The sequence below is a fragment of the Rhea americana genome, unplaced genomic scaffold (assembly GCF_003343005.1).
Source record: "Rhea americana isolate MKP2758 unplaced genomic scaffold, rheAme1 scaffold_308, whole genome shotgun sequence".
NCBI lineage: Eukaryota > Metazoa > Chordata > Aves > Rheiformes > Rheidae > Rhea > Rhea americana.
The window spans coordinates 449,591-467,717 of record NW_028186433.1 but is presented as its reverse complement, the minus strand read 5'-3'; the positions used below and the strand labels follow the sequence as shown (position 1 = coordinate 467,717).

Here is an 18,127-nt window from a genome sequence, read left to right as displayed (position 1 = left end):
GCAGCCGCCGGGCACCGGCCTCGCTCCTTCCTTCCCTTCGCCCTTCCTCCCTCCGCTTTCTTCCCTCCTTCGCCTTCCCTTCCCAGCCCCTTTCCGGACCCTCCCGGCGCCGCGAGGCGCGAAAGGGACTTTGCACCCCGCGGCAGCGCTTTCGCCGCGCTCCTTGCCGCAGAGCCGCCCCGGGGGCGAGCGAAACCCGGGCCCGTCTGGTGCGCGAGGGGAGGCCGCCGCGGTGGGCAGGGTCTGCGCGCCGGCTGCGAGCTTATAAGCAGCCGGCAGCTCGGCAAAGCTCCCTCCGCCCGGCGCGACGGCGGCGAGCTCCGGCGCGAAGCCCCCCCTCGTCCCGGCGCCGGGCGCGATGCCCCCGGCTCTGCGGCTCCTGCTGCCCTGGCTCGGCCTCGGCGCCGCGCTGAGCCCGGACCTGCTGCCCCCCGAGCACGACCGCASCGAGGCCGGGGCCGCCCTCTTCGCCGGCGCCTACAACAGCACCGCCGAGACCGTCCTCTTCGCCAGCGTCTCGGCCAGCTGGAATTACTACACGGACCTGACGCCGGGCAACGCGGCCCTGCAGGTGGGTGCCGGTCGGGTGTCCATCCCCCTCCGTCACCTCCGGCCCCATCTCCGGCCCCATCTCCGGCTCTGTCGCCCCGCGACGGCGCGTGCGGGGGAGGCGGCGGGGACGGAGGGGCAGCGCGGGAGCGGAGGCAGGGCTCCGCGGAGGCGCTCCGCCGCGCTTTTCCTACTGGACGTTCCCAGAACTCAGCTTCGACCCTTTCCGGTGTTAATAAACGCTGCAAAAATAAAACCAGGTGGTCGCTGCACCGTCAAGGCGTTCGGGACTTCTCGGGCTCCCTCCCACCAGCTCCCAGGCCCCGGGGGGGGGGGGTCTTGGGGACAGACGGGATGCTGCGTCCTCGGCGGAGGGCTTGTGCGCGCCGTCTCGGGGCGAGCAGGGCGCCGCCCGGACCCGGCTCCCGTCCCGCCGAGCCCTCGGGGCGGCGCGGGTACCGCCTCCGGCGGAGCCGCCGCGGGAGCCCTGGGGCACGAGCGCGGGCAGCGTTTCCAGGAGGAGGCGAGACGCAGCCGGGCTCCGCTCGCTCCGTCGCGTCCGCCCCGGCGGCCGGGGAGCATCGCTGGCGGCGGCTGCGGGGGTCCGGGGGTGGGGGGGGACGGTGCCCAAGGGACCGCGAAGATTAAAATCAAGCAACCCAGGCTGGGCGGAGGCTGGCTTGCGGAGCCGTGAATAACAGCTGATGAGCTCCATCAGTCACGCCGCAACGGCAGCGGCGATGAGCAGCGGTTTCACCCCCTGCTCCCACCCCCCCCCCAAGCCGGGCCGGGACCGCCTTGTTCTCGAGCAGCCTTTCCGGGCAGAAATATTGCTCGTGCCAAGTGGGGCCGGGACGCTCCCTGTCCCGGCCCGAAATCACGGCCGCCTGCCGTGGCTCCAGCTGGCTAAATAACCCCCCCGTGGCGCAGGGGGCCAGGGCTGCTCCCTGCGGCTCCCGCGGCCCTGGGAAGGGAGGCTGTGGGACACCATGATCTGGGCGCTATGGATGGAGACTATAGGGCACATAYGGGGGAGCCGGGCAGCGCTGCCCGCTGCGGGGCGATCACCCCGCCACCTCCCTGCTGCGCCTTTGGCTCCTTGGTTCTCCCCGCTGAGTGACATGAGATGTCTCAAGTTTGTCCTACCCAAAGCTGAACCCAGCCATGGAGACCAGGCTGGGGCCATAGGGAGAAAACTGTAGCTATGGAAAGGAGATAGATGTAGACAGGAGATACGGAGAGGAGATACAGAAAGGAGGTAGATATAGAAAGCAGAAGAAATGACAGTGGTGGCTTTAGAGTTTGCCACCAGATGTTTCTAATCTGGGGCTTCTCCCTGCTGCTCTAAAGGTGAGAAAGAGCAGATATATGAATAAAATGAAGTCAGAGCTCATACCTCCTTACGAAACTGGGACCTGGCAGCTGCAAGAAAACACCAGGTCTTGCAGGGCTGGTTCAAACCCTGCCAGCAGCTGCCCCTGGGGCTGCCCCCAGCCCTGCGAGCTGCCTCCYGCGCAGCACAGAGGTGCATGTCCCCGGCTCACCAGGCTGGAGGCTTCTCCCTGCACCGAGCTGCTCAGGTCCCCAGCAGCTGGAGCCAGCCAGCGGCGCCCCAGACATCCTGCCTGCAATGCGGACAGGCAGAGCTTCCTGAGGGCCAGCGAGATGGACAGGGCGGATGACGCTCCCTTAAGTGCTTCTGGTGCTGCTCCAGCCCATGGGCTGGTCGCTGCATGCCTCCAGCTTCTCCAGAGCTGCTGCGAAAGTGCAAATCTCACTCGTTGAACTATTCGTGCTGCGTGTGCGCCACCAGGCATGCAGAAATAGCATACGTTCTCTGGTCTACCAACCCATAGTATCCTATAGTTGTGTGTTTCAGCTCTTTTTCCAGTGGAGAAACCTGCAGCGTTCACATCCCAGCACCCCAGCTGGGGCAAGACACCCCAGAGCTGCCTCCAAAATGGCTTTAAATACACCTCCCCATGTGCTCGGCCGCTCGCTGGGCGTGCTGCGGGTGCGTGGGGCCTGCAGACATTGCCACGTTGGCTTGAAATTGATGTCTCTTTGCATAAGCATCAGGGAGCAGGGTGACCCTGCCTGCCGCCTTGCGTCCCTCAACCCTCTGGCTTGCACAGAAAAGCTGATGACGGCACCGTGTCGGGTCGTGTCTGTGCCCAGCCACCTCCCTGCCGAGAGTGGGGTCCACGCTGGGCTGACATGGTGCTTGTAAGCACCCATGTTAGCAGCCTCCTGCCTCCAAGATAGCCCTCGTGGATTTAAATCTGGCTGTCACCAACCCCTTCCTTCTGCCTCATGTCCAGCATCTGCAATGGCATCAGGGGGAGGGCAAGGCATGTGCAAGGCTGAGCTTGCTGCTCCCTGCACTCTGAGGCCCCCGTGGGTGGCACAGTGGGTGCTCTGGGCCACTACTGGCATGGCGACCAGATCCACTGCAGCTCTGTCTCTCCATCTTCCCCAAATCCTGCATCCCTCTCTCCTCGCAGGTGGAGGCTTCCCTGGTGGAGCAGAACTTCACTGAGGCCTGGGGGAAGAAAGCCAAGGAGCTCTATGGCAACATCTGGAGCAACTTCAGTAACCCAGAGCTAAGGAAGATCATTGGCTCCATCCAAACGCTGGGGCCTTCCAACCTGCCCCTGGAGAAGAGAGAACAGGTAGGTGCCTCACTGCCAGCGCAGGGGCACAGCGGTGGATCGGAGGAATCCCCAGGCTGTGGGCATCCAAGCATCACCAGGCTGCTTGGGATCCTTGTTGAGGTCTCCTTTCTCAAGGTCTCCAGACCTCTTTTCTGGCCCAGTGTTCCTCTGTTGCTTATAGAACATTCTTCCTTGCCAGTGACCATGTGCCTACGCTGGGGACACAGGGATGGGAAGGGGAATTGGGGTCCCACAGCCATGGGCACCCTGGGCCTCAGGGTGACTCACTGTGCCTGTAACATCAGTTCCTGAACTGCCTGCAAGTGAGAGACGGAGATTTCCTGCTTACACTGAGTGGCCTTAGGCATTCCCTGGAGCTGAACCAGGCAGTGCCCGTGGCCAGGGGCCAGCTGGCTTGCAAACACCCCGGTCTCCCACCAACTGCAGAAGCATGGGCTCCTCATGTCGTCTTTGAGAGGACCCCAGCAGAAAGGAGGGCTGAGGACATCAGTAACAGCCCAACCAGGAAAGCTTGAGTGTCTCCACCACTGCCCTAGATTTTAAGGGTCATTTACATATATGCAGAGTGATTTAGATTTCCATGTACGAAAATAGTGCCCAGGCAGTTGCCCTTGCATGAGTGTTGCATGGCACAGCTCCCCAGACACAGTGCCGTGTTCGGTGTCCTCCCCAGAGCCTGGTGCTTTTCAGTCACCACATGTGAGTTGATTCACTCCACCTGAAGCCTCAGTTTTCAACAAAAAAAGCTCCAGGTTACTTCTCTAGTCCCTGGCCCACACAGTCTCAGCACCCTCCCATGCCCAGCAGGCTGGGCACCTCTACGTACCCAGCCATGTGGCGAGGTGCTTCGTGAAATCCCTCTCTCTCCACGTCTTCGGTGGCTCACGGGGGCACTTCCCCATTGCAGTGCACACTTGGCTTTGGCCCATGGTGATACAATGCTCTCTGGACCAGAGCTGGCCCTGGTTTCTTCCAGGAAACCCATCCCTGCCCTCTCCTAAATAACTGAAAGCATCGAATGTCTCCAGTGCAGACCAGCCACGTTACACCAAGGGGAGAGCTCTCGCTGGCAGCCAGCACCCGCTGCCCCCACGCCACTCACCTCCAGCCCTGTGGGATCAGGCTGGAGAGAAGGATGGAGGGGAGGAATTTCCTTCCCTGGGAATGGGCGCCCCAGGCAGGTTCCAGGAAATCCCCTGTTGCTATTGTTTGCTGTTCTTGAAGTTCACAGAAGTAAATCCCCTCCTCCTCCTGCTTTTTTTTTGCCTCCTTAGATAAACAGTCTCGGCTGTAGCCCTTCTGACAAAGAACGTTATAAATAGCTGTGTTCTGGGACTCCTCGTGCACCAGTGTGTATTTTGAAGGGGTTTTCAGCAAGTGCCTTTGGATAGGGTTATCTATCCCAGAGTTTCGTTGCTCCCACAGCGCAAAGTGTGGAAAAACTACGGGCAGGCACAAGCTTATCTCACCGAAAAATGTGCTACACACGCACACACACACACACACACACACAGCCTCCTCCATGTCTCTCAGGACCCACACACACTCTTGTTCAGAAACCTTTATAAATCCACCCTAAACTGTGCTATATGTCTCCTCTCCTGTAGGGGTGGAGCACAGCTGACCCTGTCTCTGGCATCCCATGTGCTCCGAGAAACTTCAATTTCATCTCCTTTGACCCTCAACAGCTTCTTTTCTCTTCCCCTAGTACAATACCATCCTGAGCGACATGGACAAAATCTACTCCACAGCCAAGGTGTGCCAAACCAACGGTACCTGCTGGGACTTGGAGCCAGGTATGGTGTCTGTCCCACCAGGTTGGCCCCTGCCATGCAGGCAGAGCTTCCTGGGCACCACATGTGGTCCTGCAAGGTGCTGAGCACCTTCCAGCTCTGCTGGGAACCCTGAGTTTGTCTAGGTCTCCAGCTCCCCACCTAGAGTGGGACAGTAGTGAGAGAAAGGTCCAGGTCCGCGTTAGCAGTTGTCTTGGGCCCTTTGGGTCTGGCATGATGTTGGCACATCTGAAGAACAGCTATGGGTTTTACCACCCTCCTGCCCCTCTTTCTCACCAGGATCTCTAACTTTCCACTTTTTCTACCTCTATCCCAGACATCTCGGAAATCATGGCCAACTCCCGCAGCTACAGGAAGCTGCTCTATGCCTGGGAGGGCTGGCACAATGCGGCAGGCAACCCACTGCGGGCCAAGTACGAGGAGTTTGTGAAGCTGAGCAACGAGGCCTACCAGATGGATGGTGCGAGTGGGGCTGGGGAAGCCGGGGGCGGGAGGGGAGCTCACAGCCCCGTCCCAGCTCTGATGCTCCTGGGGCACAAGCAACAGCAAGTCATTCAGGCCCTGGAGGCTGGAGGCTGTGGGTCATGGCTACTTCCCTGGCAGGATTCAAGGATACAGGCGAGTACTGGCGCTCCTGGTATGACTCACTCACCTTTGAGGATGACCTAGAACAGCTCTACAACCAGCTGGAGCCACTCTACCTCAACCTGCATGCCTTTGTTCGGAGGAAGCTCTATGACTACTATGGCCCAACATACATCAACTTGAAGGGTCCCATCCCTGCTCACCTCCTGGGTAAGAGGAGAGCCCTCCCCAGCCCCATGGCACACACAAGGCCACGGTGGGGCAGAGGCTTCCTGGTTATCACTTCTTGTGGGAAGCTTGTATTTCTCTTCCTCCTGACCCACGCTGCAGGCTCAGAGATGGGTGTTACATCTTCCACCTCAAGGGCAGTCATGGTTAGCACAGGGCTCAAGGGCCATCCTGGGAGCTGCCAGCCTGCTTAACCCTTCCACTCTGGTTGTCTCTTCTCAGGCAACATGTGGGCTCAGCAGTGGAACAACATCTATGGCATGATGATCCCTTACCCGGAGAAGCCCAACCTCGATGTCACAAGCACCATGGTGCAGCAGGTGACAGGCTGAGGGGACCTCGCTGCTGGCACTGGTGGGGACAAAAGCCAGAGGGATGTTGTTCAGGGCTTGCTCGTAATGTTGTTCCTGGCCCCATGGGAGCAGTTTCCTGTGCCTGTGCAGCAGACAACAGAAAACAGTATCTGGAAGGGGAAGGGGCACAGAAGTAGCCCTACTCCTCCAGCAGTGATCACAGAAGAAACTAATGGGAAAGAGGAAGGCCAGTTTGCTGTGGGACCAATGCTGGTCCTTAAAGGTGTGGGTTGCATCCACACCATCGTACATGCACATAGGTCCAAGAATTCCTTGAGCATCAGATCTGCTGCCCATGTTGGCCACTCAGCACCACTGTTGGGTGCTTCTCAGCAATTCTCACCCCATTTCTGGGGGCCAGGATCCTCACTCAGGGTGACGGGGCAGGACTCCAACCCCTTCCATCTGCTTATCCAGCTCTTGGATAGAGCTGACCCGTTCCCATGGTGCTGGCTACTGCTGGGAGAACATCAGAGGAGATGGCCAGGGTGCTGGCAGCCTTTTTGTCACTGTAACCCATTGCCTGCTGGGCTCTGCCCACCAGGGCTGGAACGCCACGCACATGTTCCGGGTCTCAGAGGAGTTCTTCACCTCTTTGGGGCTGCTGGAGATGCCCCCCGAGTTCTGGGAGAAGTCCATGCTGGAGAAGCCAACGGATGGGCGGGAGGTGGTGTGTCATGCCTCAGCCTGGGACTTCTACAACCGCAAAGACTTCAGGTGTGTAGGGGCATGTAGAGTCCCAGGGGTAAAAGATAACTGCACCCCCATCCTCCCTCATCGCTGTTTTGGGTGCTGCCAGCCCTGTCACCCTCTGAAGGAGGTCTCAGTGCTCTTGGCAGGGGCATTATGCTGCTCGAGGGGGAACATGGGCTGCTCCAGTGCCCTTGCCTAGCCTAGACACCACTCTTTTTTGCACCCGACAGGATCAAGCAGTGCACCACAGTCACCATGGAGCAGCTGTTCACGGTGCACCATGAGATGGGCCACGTGCAATACTACCTGCAGTACAAGGACCAGCCTGTCTCCTTCCGCAGTGGGGCTAACCCTGGCTTCCACGAGGCCATCGGCGATGTTATGTCCCTATCTGTCTCCACCCCCAGCCACCTCAAGAAAATTGGGCTCCTCAACAGTGCCACCGAGGACACAGGTGTGGCCATGGCCCTGGGTGGCTTGGAGGGCTCAGGCACTGCCCATGGCTCAGGGAAGAGTTTTGGCTCTACCAGGGTGGGCTGCAGTCCAGCCACGTGGTTTGGAGCAGACAAGGTCCCATGGCCCAACAGCACAGCTTCCTTTTTAGCACCATTCTCTTCACTCTTGAACATGGCAGTAAGGCTTCCCAGAGCTTGTCTGTTCTCTCCCCCAGTACTCCTGACAGAGCCCAAAACTTGAAAATGTCATCTTTGTGCTTGATTGGCTTTGACCTTTCCAGCATCTCCCCTTCASTCACCAAGAAATGTCCACCCCAGAAACTCCCTGCGCAGCTATGTGGGGGTGGCCATGAAAGCTCATGCACACAGCTAGCACCATTTATGAGGACAGTCAGAGCAGGTGACAGCTCTGCTCACTGTCTGCCAGTCGCAGAGCAGAGGATGGTTTGTCACTGCAGGGCACTGCCTGTCTTGGCAGGAGTCTCCCCCCTCCCACTGAAGCCTCTCAGCCAACACGTCAAACCAGACGGCAGCTGAGGAAGCCAAGTGTTTGCAGACTCCTGCCGCAGGCGGCTGCTTTGCAGAGGAGAGCCAGTCCTGGGATCCTCCTGTGTTGTGATTAAATCCATTTTGTGACAGGGAAGCCATTGCAGCAGCCAAGACCATTGGGCTGATGATGCACAAACACTGCGAAACAGATGGTCTCTGCCTCAAGGCATGAGTGCCCAGCTAACCAGGACGTGGCCATGGCAGTCCTTGCCAGCCACCTCAGCACTGCTACAGCAGCCAGCGATAGCCCAGAGCAGTGCTGCCAACCCCTCTGCCCATTCAGCTTCATTTGGGTCTCCAGTAGGTCCTTATCCCACCTTTCTTTACTGGGTTTCCTCAGAGTGAAAGGGAAAGGAGATGCCAACCTCCCTTGTTCTCCCCACACTAGTAATTGTCCTCAGGAATCAGGGTGAAGTCCAAACCAACCCAGCCTTTGCAGTGGTGTGATATAGCTCAGGGACCAAATCCGCTTTACCCTGAGGTCCCCAGGGTGAATGTGTAAAGAGGGAACCATTAGAGTTATACTCACCTGAGACCCTCTCATGCATGTGGCCACAGCATAGCTGAGAGACAGGCTGAAGGCAAGGAGACASCAGGGCTGGTCACTCCCATTGTCCCCAGTCTATGAAAAGGCACATGTTGCCCGAAGTAGGAGTTGCTTCTAGAAAAGCCTCCTGGGTCCCATGCAGTCTTTGCAAAGGGGCATGTAGAAATGCTGTACCCCTTTGTCATCCAGATCTACTCACCCTCTTGCTCACAAGAAGTCTAGTGTCCTTAGCGCCGCTCTGTTTCATACAGAGAGCAGCATCAATTACTTGCTGAAGATGGCCTTGGAGAAGATCGCCTTCCTGCCCTTCGGCTACCTCATTGACCAGTGGCGCTGGAACGTGTTCAATGGCCGCACACCCCCCAGCCGTTACAACTATGACTGGTGGTATCTGAGGTAGAGGACAATCACCAAGGGCAGATGGGTGCATGAAAGCTGGTGGTGTGCAAGGAAGGAAGGAAGGAAAAATTGGCTGCTAATATGGCTGGAGAAATTGCTTTGTGGATGGATGGAAGGAAATAGAAGTACATCTGATTGTGCAGATTTCTTCAGCACAGTGCCTTCCCTTCCTGCTCCCTGCTTTGGTTCATCTGCCTCCTTTCCAGCTCATGCTCTTGATCTCTGTTTTTTTACAGAACCAAATACCAAGGTATCTGCTCTCCAGTTTTGAGGAACGAAAGCAACTTTGACCCTGGTGCAAAGTACCACATCCCTGGAAACACTCCCTACATCAGGTAGAGGAGGTGGTGACAGGGGGATGAAGGCCCAGAGTGGGGAGGGGGAGTGGAGATCCCAACTCTATGGRCAAGGAGTGGGATACATTGTTTTTGCTCAGGGCTTAGAGACCATCCACAACTGGCAGGGAGCRGAAGTGTGTGGCCAGATACCTTCCTCTGTGCCATGGAACACATCAGCTGTCCTTTATCCTTGGGCTCACCTTCATGGGCTTCCTCGACAGGTACTTTGTGAGCTTCATCCTTCAGTTCCAGTTCCACAAGGCGCTGTGCCAGGCAGCCAACCACACTGGACCCCTGCACACCTGTGACATCTACATGTCCAAAGAGGCTGGAGCTGAACTCAGGTGGGAACAGAGGAAGGTTGGGAGAATCACCATGGATGGGAGGAAAGGAGGAAGGAAAAAGTGGCTATATAGATGGCTGGAAGAATAACTTTTTTTTCAGGTGGGTGGATGAAAGTACATGGAAGCACTGTGATGGGGTGAGTGGGTTCTGCTGACATCCCCATCATAAGCTCCCACCTGGATGAGAGGTCACTAAAGCATATTCAGTTCCTGTCAAATCCCAGGGTTGTTAACGGATGCATGAGTATGTGATGGGAAGTCCTCAGTCTCTATATGCAGGACAGCTGGAGGAGCTTTAGAGGCAGTTTCCAGGTTCATGTCACATTCGGGATTAGTCTTCAACTCTTGTGATGAAAAGATACAGGCACTGCTTTTCTTTTATCCATCCCCTTCCTCATGCTAGCTCTTGCTGTCCTGCTTCTCTGCAGCAAGGTGTTGAAAGCTGGCTCTTCAAAGTCGTGGCAGGAGATCCTGCTGAACCTCACTGGCACAGATAAGATGGATGCTGGGGCCCTCCTGGAGTACTTCAGCCCTGTCACTGAATGGCTTCAGCAGCAGAACAACAAGACCAACGAGGTGCTGGGCTGGCCTGAATTTGACTGGCGTCCTCCTGTCCCTGAAGGCTACCCTGAAGGCATTGGTAAGGCTGCAGCTCCATCCTGGGTCTGGGGAGAGGCAGGAAGAGGTTTCCCAAGGGACATCACTAACGCCTAGGCCAGCCAATGCTGGGGGGAGGTCTCTGCTATGGGTGGGTAAGTTCTCCATGAGAGGAAAGAGAGAAAAAACTAGTTTTACCAAGAGCTCTATGTGGAGTCCCACAGGGTGTTGCTTCCTAGGACATTGCATCTTTGAAGTGAGTGCCAGTAGCCAACCACATAACATAGCATTGCCTGGACCTGTGGCCTTGCTGCTGAAGTAATGCCTTTGGCCATGATGTAACAGGTCACCTGTTTCCTGTTGCATCCTTTCTGCCCAGGTGGGAGGATYTATAGCATGCAGTTTGTCCTGTCGTCCTATCTCCTGTCCCAATAAGGTACCCCAACAGTATGCACCTGCTCCCATCCCTTGGCTCTTCCTAGCGCTTTTCTGCAAAGAGGCAGCAGAGCAGGGCTTCAGCCCATACCATGGTTGTGTAGCAGCCTCCAAAGGAACCTGCACTTCTGACAAAGGCTCAGCCACAGCTTCTCCATCAAGGTGATGCTCTTGCAAAGGGCTCCCTTGACTTTCCCTCTCTTCTTCCAATTATTTATTTCTCTAGATAAAATAGCAGATGAAGCACAAGCTAAAGAGTTCTTGTCCGAGTACAACAGGACAGCTGAGGAGGTGTGGAACGCTTACACTGAGGCATCCTGGGCCTACAACACCAACATCACTGACCATAACAAGGAGATCATGGTATGGGAATGACCTTGGGCTGTGTGGGAAAACAGGAAAGGCAAGCAGCTGGTCCCCAGAGCACATTGTGCACAAGCTCTGGAAACCAAGGCAGCTTTTGCCCCTTGCCAAAGGGAAGTGTTCACACCTAGGAGGTGCCTTTTCCATGAAAACCAGTCATGCCAGGAGATACCCATCAGAGTATCCACTGGGAGGTTGTCAGTCATCTGTGGCAGATGGTGTTTCTGTTGATTGGCTGCGTCTGAAAGATCTCCTCCGGGTAAACCCTCTCTTGTCCCCTCCTGCCCTTGCAGCTGGAGAAGAACTTGGCCATGTCTAAGCACACCCTTCAGTATGGCATGAAAGCCAGGGAGTTCGACTCCACTGACTTCCAGGACCAAAGTGTCACACGCATCCTCAAGAAGCTGAGTGTCATTGAGAAGGCAGCCCTGCCCGAGGATGAGCTAAAGGAGGTGAGTTGCAGGACAGAGCAGGAGAGTGTGTCCCTTGTCACCACCCTGTCCAGAGTCATGGGCTTCTCCTGACTTCTGGGAAATGGTAGTRGGCAGCTGTCTTTGCACAGGGTGGTAATCTGGTACCTTCCACACAAAGCCAAGATCCTTGCCTCCAGGTTTTTTTATCCAAAGGTTGCATATCCCAGCCTGCAGCAGGACYTGTCTGGATGACAATGGTACATTGTATGCTGGTCCTGGCCCTTCCCATACTGATTCAAGAGCTTCACCTCCCTTTGGTCTAGGAGGACAGTGCGGAAGGGACAAGAGGAAAACATATAGAGACATCCCCACAGGCTGTGGCATTCACCAAGAGCAGAAACGAGGATAACCAGCTCACATAATCCAATTTCCTTTTCAGTACAACACCCTCCTCTCAGATATGGAGACCACATACAGCATAGCCAAGGTCTGCAGGGAGAACAAAACATGTCACCCCCTGGATCCCGGTAAGATCTAGCAAGGTGTCTGGCCGGTTCTCTGCAGCAGGCCCAGAAAGGCGGGATCTTCGTAGGGGCGGGAAAAGGCTATAACAGGGCTTATCCACCTTCTCTGTCATGGCCCCTGAGCAGCATGTTGGATCTAGCATCATTGCATCAGGCTAACCCATGCAACAGCATCACTGTGTCTTCGTTGTTCTTCCTCTTCAGACCTCACGGACATCCTGGCTTCCTCACGGGACTATGATGAGCTCCTCTTTGCCTGGAAGGGTTGGCGGGATGCTTCTGGAAAGCTGATCAGGAACAAATATAAGCGATACGTGACACTGAGCAACAAGGCAGCCGTGCTCAATGGTGACTGTCCCACTCCCTTAGAGCCCCACTGTGGCCTCAGCACCCTGCGGGCAGCAGGTTGTGCTGTTGGTCTGGGGCCAACGTCTCGAGGGCATAGAGGTCCCACTGAAGTAAGAGAGGTCATATAGACATGGAGGGGCCTGGAATGCCTGAGAAGAATGATGACCTCTTGCCTGAGAAGGGTAGGGTCTGATGGCTTCTGCTCTTGCCCTATCACAGGCTACACAGACAATGGGGCCTTCTGGAGATCCCTGTATGAGACATCCACCTTTGAGGAAGATCTGGAGAGACTGTACTTGCAGCTACAGCCCTTGTATCTCAACTTGCATGCCTATGTACGCCGAGCCCTCTACAAAAAGTATGGTCCAGAGCGTGTAAACCTGAAGGGTCCCATCCCTGCTCACCTGCTAGGTAAGGGCTTTGCTGGAGCCTAATCTAGAAGTGCATTTCTGGTCCAGCCTTGAGCAAGAACTGTCTGTCCCACTAGCCAGAGTCTGCTTAAACCATGCCAAGAGTTGAAGCCACTTCTTAGGCCCAGCCTTGTACTTTCCTCGTCTACACAAGATTACCCTGCCTCCCTGGGGACCAAACTGGAGCATGGACAAATGCAGCTCCRTTTCTGACCCAGTGCATGATCTGTGGTCCCTTTGCAGGATGCCGTAGCCTTAGTGCTGCTAATCAATGCATCATTCCCACTGACCCCGACACTGAGGCTGTTCAGCTCCCCTCAGGTCTGAGTGGGGACCTCACATCTGGTGGGGAAGGTGCAGTCTCTGGTTAAGGAGCCAATGCCCCATGAAACAGATCTGCAGGGGCTAGTTTGTCCCAGGGAACAGGCAGCACGCTCAGCATGACTTGCCCTCTCCTGTGTGGCTGAGTTCCTGCTTGCTTCGTCCTCACGCAGGCAGCACAGATTGCAGACCGAGTAGCCCAGCTCACACAAGAGTCAGTAGTAATTCATTGACTTTGCTCTCCTCTCCCTGTCTTACTCCTGCATTTCCCAGGCAACATGTGGGCCCAGTCATGGTCCAACATTTTTGACCTGGTGATGCCATTCCCGGAGGCCACCAAAGTGGACGCCACTCCAGCCATGAAACAACAGGTTAGCGATTTTCTACTCTGCTCTGGGGAAGCCTCCTTGGGCCCAAGCACCCCTTGGCCTTTGTGACTGCTCATGTTAGCTGTTGCTTTCTAGCCTGGGAAGCATCAGTGATGGGGGCACACCTCCCTGCATTGCACCAGGGAGACCCCCCTGCTTTCCACTCAGTAAGGTAGCCACTGAAGATAGCAAACTCATAGCTATTTTTCTCTCCTACCTCTTTGCTCCTAGCCCTCTGAACAGTCTCTTTCCAGCTAGAAGGCCCTTGTCTATGAGTCTGCCCTGTCCTTTTGAAGGGTAGTGTCTAGCTCTGATGCTGCAGAAAACCTCCATCTTCTCTTTTCTCCCCACTCTTGGATATGCCAAGAGCTGGATCCAGCTTTAGCTGCCCCAAAAGATCTCCCCATGCCCAAAGGAATAAAGATTGTCCTTGCCCCCCCCAACCATTCTTCCACCAGCAGCCCGAAGAGTCCGCATTGCCCCTCACATTGTCTTTTGTCTGCTCTCTCCACAGGGCTGGACGCCTAGGAGAATGTTTGAAGAGTCGGACCGCTTCTTCACATCCCTGGGCCTCATCCCCATGCCACAGGAGTTCTGGGACAAGTCAATGATTGAGAAGCCAACAGATGGGCGGGAGGTGGTGTGCCATGCCTCGGCCTGGGACTTCTACAACCGCAAGGACTTCAGGTGCCTGTGGGGAGCAACAGAAGCCCCTGGCAGCCATGCTGGGAGGAGATAGTGATGTCTTGGCAGAGACATGGCCTTGCGCCTTGAGTGTCTCTCACTCAGTAGCTGTGGCAGCCTTGCTCTGGTATTGCCACTGCTGCCCAAGATGCTGGCATTGCTGGCAGCAGCCCACATGGCAGATGGAGGGCATGCAAGGGCTTCCCTGCCCTGGAGGATKAAAAAGCCGATGAATAGGGGAAAGGAAAGGTCAGGGATGGACAGAGAGGCAGAGAGCAACTCCACTGAGCAGGACCAGCCCAGTCTGGCTTGAGATATGAGCTGGGCGTGGGCATGTGGGAAGCAATGCCAAAAGCAAAAAATTGCACAAAGGAGTGCAATCATTCCTGGATGTTTTCACTTCAGCATTGCTTTCCCTTCTCTTCTCCTCCCACACCTCCTGGTCCAGGATCAAGCAGTGCACAGTGGTGAACATGGACGACCTAATCACAGTTCACCATGAGATGGGCCATGTCCAGTACTTCCTGCAGTACATGGACCAGCCCATCTCATTCCGTGATGGGGCCAACCCTGGCTTCCATGAGGCTGTTGGGGATGTCATGGCCTTGTCCGTCTCCACCCCCAAACACTTGCACAGCATCAACCTGCTGGACCAAGTCACGGACAATGAAGGTGAGCTTGTAGGGGAGTATCACACTACTATTCCCTGGGAGGAGCTGGAAATGGAGAGACTGTAAGAAAGAGGGTCAAGATAGGCTGGAAAGAGTGGAAGGGGTCAGAGACGTGCATGGTGGCTTTGCAGGCATGGAGAGGACAAGATGCAGATGAGGACAGCTTGCTCTTGGGCAGGGTGATACATACACTACAGAGGGGCAGGAGGCAGCAGTGCCTTGCTAATCCCCTCCCATCCTGGGCAGAAAGCGACATTAACTACCTGATGAGCGTCGCCCTGGACAAGATCGCCTTCCTGCCCTTCGGCTATCTCATGGACCAGTGGCGCTGGAAGGTGTTTGATGGACGGATCGTGGAGGATGAGTACAACCAGCAGTGGTGGAACCTTAGGTGCGCTCAGAGAGCTCAAACTTGGACCCCCCTCTTTGGTGCAGGGGCCTTGACCATAGCCCCACTGGGTAATTTCCCCCTGCARCTCAGTTGGCCACAGTGGGACATGGTGAGATACATAACCCCCTAGCCCTACTGTCACACCCCACCTTGTCCTCTGCTGGCTTACCCCAACTTTGCCCTCACCATCCAGACTCTGCAATGATGCCTCTCCACTCCACGCTTTCCCCATGAGCCCTCCACTCCTTGCACTGAACTAACTCTCACTTTCTGGCCCAGGCTGAAGTACCAAGGCTTGTGCCCACCAGTGCCAAGGTCTGAAGATGATTTTGACCCTGGGGCCAAGTTCCACATCCCTGCCAATGTCCCATACATCAGGTGAGCCAGTGGGACTGGGAGGGGTTGCCTGGCATGGACTGTCCCCTGCAGAAGCAGGATTCAGACCCCACTGATGGTGTCTTGTTTCACATCTGAAGAGGAAAGTACCACCCTGGATGTGCTGGACAGCTCAGGGGATCCAGACAAAGGGTGAAGAGGGGAAGGTGGATGGATCAGGGGTTATTTCTCCCTGTTCAGGAAGGATCAACTCATTCCTCCAAGTATAAAACACATGCTAGAGGGAGAAATAGGATCAGGAAAGATCTCACCATATTGACACCAGAGAGAGCTCTAAGGCCAGTGATACTTCTGAGGGATGGGAGGGTGCAATCTCAGGGCAATGGGGTCAGGTCCCACCTGCACATCCACTAATAATGACCAGAACCTGGAGAGACATCCCCAGCCTGACACTGGGTTTTTTTTTCTTTTCCCCCATCCCCTCTGGCCTCTCCAGGTACTTTGTCAGCTTTGTGATCCAGTTCCAGTTCCACCAGGCGCTCTGCAAGGCAGCTGGGCACACAGGGCCGCTGCACACATGTGACATCTACCAGTCCAAGGCAGCTGGGAGCCTCCTGGGGTAGGTATGCAGGGCAGAGGAGAGCCAAGACCTTTATGTCCCTAAATGCCTTAAGCCAGTTAGGTATCAGCCRTGCTGGCAAGAGCAGAGGGCTCACAGGCTTCCTGGGGCTGGGATGCAGCAACCGACTCTACCCAGGAGCCCTTGGTTGGGACGCTTGGGTCCATGGCCCTGGGGTCTGGGCAGGAGCAGGACCATGGGCTGGGTGCAGTGGCTGTGATTGCAAAAGCAGCCACTAGATGGTAGCTGGGACCTTGGCAGGAGAAAGGCCTTCCCCCCACTCCAACCTGTTCCTTAGGGAAAGCACCTCCTTTCCCCCAAGAAAAACCCGTATAAAATTAACCCTTTCACCATAAACCAATCTGTATCAAGCCGGATGCTGTGGAAGGCTTTATCCATGTTAAAGTCCTCAGCACACACGCAGCCTCCTACCCYGTGCTCTGTGCCCTCACAGCCCTGTGGCTGCCAAAGGCGTACAGACTGTACTAGGGTCCCAAGCACCAAAAGAGTTAAGCTCTGGAGAACAGGCAAGAGCTGGTTGTGAGGAGGGACCCAGCAGTCCCTGAGCAATCCACTGGAGCCAATTTCTCCTGCCGCAGGGAGGCCCTGAAGCTGGGTTTCAGCAAGCCATGGCCCGAAGCTATGGAGCTCATCACCGGGCAGCCCAACATGTCTGCTGAAGCGCTGATGAGCTACTTTGAGCCACTCATGACCTGGCTGGCCAAGGAGAATGAGAAGAACGGCGATGTCCTAGGCTGGGCTGAGTACAACTGGACCCCTTATGCCGGTATGTAGGGCTCAGCCAGWTCGGGTCAGTCCAAGGCCAGGTCAGAGCTCAGCCTTTGCCACGGCAGGGATGGGACACAGGAGACATTGAGCTGGTGGCTCTACCTGGCCCAGTGCACCTTCCTCATCCCAAAACCACAGCATGTTTGAATGATTCCCTTGAATTCATGGGGAACTGAGAGTCCAAAAGGGACAAGACATCCTGGGACCTTACAGAGCCCAGCAAAGCAGCAGCAATGGCTGGTCACCCAATGCAGCATGGCATAGAGCCACCAGCAGCAACCTTCTTCCTCTTTTCTTGATTTTTTTCCAGCTACTCAAGCACAAGACAGCTCTGACCAAGCCAATTTCCTGGGCATGTCTCTGGCCAGCAGTCAAGCAACAGCAGGTGGCTGGGTCCTACTTGCCCTGGCACTCATCTTCGTGGTCACCACCATCGTCTTAGGCGTCAAATTGTCTTCATTCAGGAGAAAGGCCTTCAAATCCAGCTCAGAAATGGAACTGAAATAAGGCAGCTCCCAGTGGGGCAGAGCACATGTGCCAGCAGCGTGCACAATGTGCAAATACTAGCACTCAGGTAGCCCGGCAGTGATGCCTTGTGCAAGGGGCACGGGCACATGTGGGTTCACACACAGGCCAATGAGGCCACGGGTTTCATCAGCCCAGGAACTCCTCCTTCCAATCAGGTCAGACATTTTTTTCCACTATGCAAGAGCCAAAGCAGAAAATACCTATTTATTTGTCAACAACACCTGCATCGTGGGAAGAGAAACTCAGGCCTTGYCAAGGGGCAGCCCTGCTGCCAGCAGGCACCGAGCCACCCGTGGCTGCCCAAGCGGAGCATCCCAGAAGGGTGGGACAGGGAGGCAGCAGGGTCTCTCCAGCACCCACCAGCCATTTCTATACCTCTGTGGCAGGGCAGACAAAGCCGAGGGGGCTTTGAACGAGCAGAGAGCAGACTGAGGAGAGACCRACTGTTTTCTACCTCTGTCCACCCCCGGTTTGCCCATTGCTTGGCTGTTCGCTTGCATGGATGAAAAATAAAACCGTGTCTTGATACCCCCAGAGCAGTGACTCTGCTCCTTCTTGCAAGTTGGAAAGTGGCAGCGGGAGCCAGTGTGTCAAAGGGGCTGTGCTCTCAGTCAGGAAAGCTGTCGCTTCAACCCCCTGCAAATGCAAATCCCAGGGCACCAGTCTGGCTTTGGGGCAATTCCCACCAGCACCTCCCCTCTCCCCATCCTCTGAAGCCCTCGGCATCCTCATCCCACAGTAGTCCTGTCCTCCAGCCTGCACTCACAGGCTTCCCGTGGGACACGTGCCTAAGCAAAAGGGGATGAATCGGGGCCAGCAATC

At 56.0% G+C, this 18,127-nt stretch overlaps 1 protein-coding gene across 1 annotated transcript; it reads left to right on the top strand.

Annotated features, from left to right (window-relative positions):
• The first annotated feature begins 335 nt into the window (after positions 1–335).
• On the top strand, positions 336–17,834 carry ACE (angiotensin I converting enzyme). The gene is made up of 25 exons (XM_085309946.1): positions 336–571; positions 3,054–3,221; positions 4,933–5,020; positions 5,334–5,477; positions 5,621–5,812; positions 6,053–6,150; positions 6,728–6,900; positions 7,107–7,330; positions 8,679–8,823; positions 9,063–9,161; positions 9,386–9,508; positions 9,937–10,148; positions 10,767–10,903; positions 11,197–11,355; positions 11,756–11,843; positions 12,045–12,188; positions 12,408–12,599; positions 13,193–13,290; positions 13,802–13,974; positions 14,420–14,643; positions 14,889–15,033; positions 15,313–15,411; positions 15,866–15,988; positions 16,588–16,775; positions 17,088–17,834. The coding sequence occupies exons 1-25, from the start codon at positions 359–361 to the stop codon at positions 17,282–17,284; spliced, it is 3,846 nt and encodes a 1,281-aa protein (XP_085166072.1). The 5' UTR covers positions 336–358; the 3' UTR covers positions 17,285–17,834.
• Positions 17,835–18,127: the final 293 nt, after the last annotated feature.